This window comes from Cryptomeria japonica, chromosome 3 (assembly GCF_030272615.1).
Source record: "Cryptomeria japonica chromosome 3, Sugi_1.0, whole genome shotgun sequence".
Classification (NCBI taxonomy): Eukaryota; Viridiplantae; Streptophyta; class Pinopsida; order Cupressales; family Cupressaceae; genus Cryptomeria; species Cryptomeria japonica.
Window position 1 is genome coordinate 404,500,668 of NC_081407.1, and position 3,151 is coordinate 404,503,818.

Consider the following 3,151-nt stretch of genomic DNA (forward strand, 5'->3'; position numbering starts at 1 on the left):
CATTAGTGTTTCTCCTCAACATAGATATAAAATAAATTTAAAATATATAATTATTCATTAACTTTTATTAAATATTGTGTCTTTAATTTTTTTAATTAAAAAAGCAGTGTTAACTATGGTGCTGACCCTTAACAAAAAGCAACATCAAGAGAGATGATGTTGGAAGAGAACCACAACCCAAAGGCAGAAAGGAACAAACACATTAACCTAACCAACCAGGGAACAAACCCCACTCAAGGGGGGGACGGGCCACCCAAACCCCCACGAGGGGGGGTATGGGGCAAGGGAGAAGGTTTCCCCTTACGCCTGCGAACAACCACAGACCAGGCAATGCTAAGATCCATTGGAAGGGCCCCCGCAGGGTCAACAACATCGGTGACAACAGAAGGATGAAAGAGGGTCGTAGGGGGCTGTAAAACAGCAATAGCAGTAGGTTGTGACAAAACAGCAGTAGCAGAAGCAGATCCAACAGCAGGGGAGGGTTGTAGGACAAGAGAAGCGGAAGTGGGGGCCTCTGGAGACGAGGCCACAAAAACATAAGTAGGAGCAACTGGAGCCATGGGGGGCACGACATCATCCTCATGGGAGGAGACAGCAAACACAGAAACCGTAGCAATAACTGTTAAGTGGTCAGCAGTAGCATTCTTCCACCAGGTAAAAACCCCTTTGTGTTGTGGAGAAGAGCAACCCGAAGCAAGATGGCCAGTAGAGAAGCATCTTCTACAGCGAAAGGGGAGGCCTTCAAAATCCAGCAGTTGTGACCAAGGCCTATCCCCCACCATAAGAACCACATCACCCAGGAGAGGAGCATAGATGTCGATATTAACAAGAATGTGGGCAAAGGTAGTGTGTTCCATTGAGGACGTAGCATCATCGACCTTCAAGAAACGACCAATAAAGTTACCGATCACCTAATAGCAAGAGTGCTCCCATAAATGAAGAGGGAGATTGATGAGTCAAACCCAAACTGGATGCACATTAAGTGGTTCAGTGAGAGGGTTGAAAGAGGTTTTCCAAGGCTTGATGGAGAGGGAGTGCATTCCCCAAGCCCATAGCTTGCTCAAAATCAAATCCCTATCAGTGGAAGAAGTGAAGGAAGCAACGAAAAATCCTTTAGCACGAGGAAAAATATCGATATTGAGAGCAACCAAAGGCCGCTAGGAGTCACTTACCCAGTTGTGAAGGTCCGGTAGGGAAGGTGAGAGCCCAAAGAATCTGCACACCAAAGCACAACGCTGGTAAAACCCAATGTTGTCCACAACATCCTATCTGCAAACCACCACAGGGAAGGATTTCGCACAAGGGAGAGGATGGACCCCCTTAGAGGGTTGGACGGAAGATTTGGCCACACGAGCAAAGCTACGCTTACCAACATGTTTGGGCAAAGGACCAACAGCATCAACAGCAAGCGGCAAGGTCGTTTCCCCAAAAGCCAGAGAGCCGACAACAGCAGGATCCACAGCCAAGGAACCAGGGGGGGTGGATGCAGCACCAGGCGCATCAACAACCGCCAAAGGGATTGTCGGCCAAACAGTAGTAGCATGGATCGTAGGAGCCGAGGACCCCACGCAAGGAAGGGGGGGAGGAGCAGAGCCCCGGACATCCACAATAGAATTAGGGGCATTCAAAAAGAGGGAGGTGGGAGAGTCATTGGAGGGAGGTCGGAGAGCCATTTGTTAATTTCAAAAATGTTTAAAATTAATAAACATAAATTTTAATTATTTTGTTGTTAACTAGTTTAGTCACAATCTCTCATATTTTCTCTATTTCACCTTTTCAATAAATTAAAATTGACTCAAATATATGATAAAATAAATAAATTTTATTAATTGCAATAGAACCTTTTGACTAAAAAATAATATCATTTATCAAAAAGACACTAAAAATAAAATAAAAGTTACATAAAACAAATTTGCATAAAATATCAGAATTAAAAAAAGTTAAAGATTCCATATCTTACATCACACTAATAAGACTAATCACAACTTTCATCCAATAAATTGGTAGACAAATTAATTTTGATATTTAAAAGAAAAATTGAGAAAAAATAGGCATTATAAAAATTTAGTCAAACTATTTTAATTCTAGCATTTCATTGGTTCTTTGTTATCAACTAGTAAAACCTAGTGAATACATCAGTATATGTGTGTCTAGCAAGAACTAATAAGATAATTATATTATCAACTTCAACAATGAAAACATGACAAATATTCATGAGTCCATTTATCACAAAGATGATAAAGTTATAACTCATATTTGTGCTAACAAGATGATAAAGTTAATTTGAGTTCTGGTGGCTTACCTCATGGGTCAAAATTATGGAACATCTTGAAGCTTAGACCTGTTATCAGAGAGGGACTGAAGTGGCAGTTTGGAAATGGTAGGAAGATTAGGTTCTGGGAAGACTCTTGGCTAGATGATAAACCTCTGGCTAAATCTCGATTCTACCAACTAATGAACTCCCTAAAGGTTCACTTTGGTGATTATATTGTTGACTCCATTGTGTCGGGAAGAGGAAGGTGGAAGAACATCTCCCTGATCTTTACTGATCGACCTAACTTATTGCCTACTACCCTTGATCTTCAGGATCTCATGCTTGCGTGCAGGGTACCTCTATCTCCCCATGAGGACAAATTCATCTAGAAAGGGACCCAATCGGGGGATTTCTCGATCAAGTCTGCTTACAGATAGCTCTTGAGACCCATTGATGATGTTGAATGCTGGAAATAGATATGGAACCCACCGCTTATTCCAAAAATTAATTTCTTCTGGTGGTCCCTTATGCATGAAATTTTTTTGACTCAGGACAATTTGAGATGGAGGGGATTCCAACTTCCCAACAGATGTGTCTTATGTAAAGTTGAGGAGGAATCTATTGGTCATCTTTTCATCCACTGCCCTTTCGTTGGGCACTTGTGGGCCATTACCCTTGAAAAATGTGGTATTCAATGGGTTTTTCATTATAACATTCATCAATTTGTTAATGGATGGTCACCTCCTACCCACCACCCCCTGGTTATTCAGCTATGGAGGCAGATCCCTCCTCATATCTGTTGGAGTGTTTGGAAAGAGAAATAACGGAATCTTCGGAGATGTTGAAACCTCCCTTGATAATGTTTTTTCTAGTTGTTTCAAAATTCTTATGGACAAT

General features: G+C 41.5%; 1 protein-coding gene across 1 annotated transcript; it reads right to left on the bottom strand.

The window, feature by feature from the left end:
- Positions 1-233: 233 nt before the first annotated feature.
- On the bottom strand, positions 234-1,673 carry LOC131874220 (uncharacterized). Its single transcript, XM_059217493.1, has 2 exons — positions 1,370-1,673; positions 234-619 (listed from the first exon to the last, which is right to left on the bottom strand). Exons 1-2 carry the CDS (start codon positions 1,671-1,673, stop codon positions 234-236), a joined length of 690 nt encoding a protein of 229 aa, XP_059073476.1.
- Positions 1,674-3,151: the final 1,478 nt, after the last annotated feature.

Bases quoted from the DNA above. Each gene is read 5' to 3' on its own strand.
- LOC131874220 (XM_059217493.1), bottom strand. From the start codon at position 1,673: ATGGCTCTCCGACCTCCCTCCAATGACTCTCCCACCTCCCTCTTTTTG. The intron at 620-1,369 runs GTAAGCGTAGCT...ACCACTTAACAG, and splicing joins TCCTTTGCCCAAACATGTTG to TTATTGCTACGGTTTCTGTG.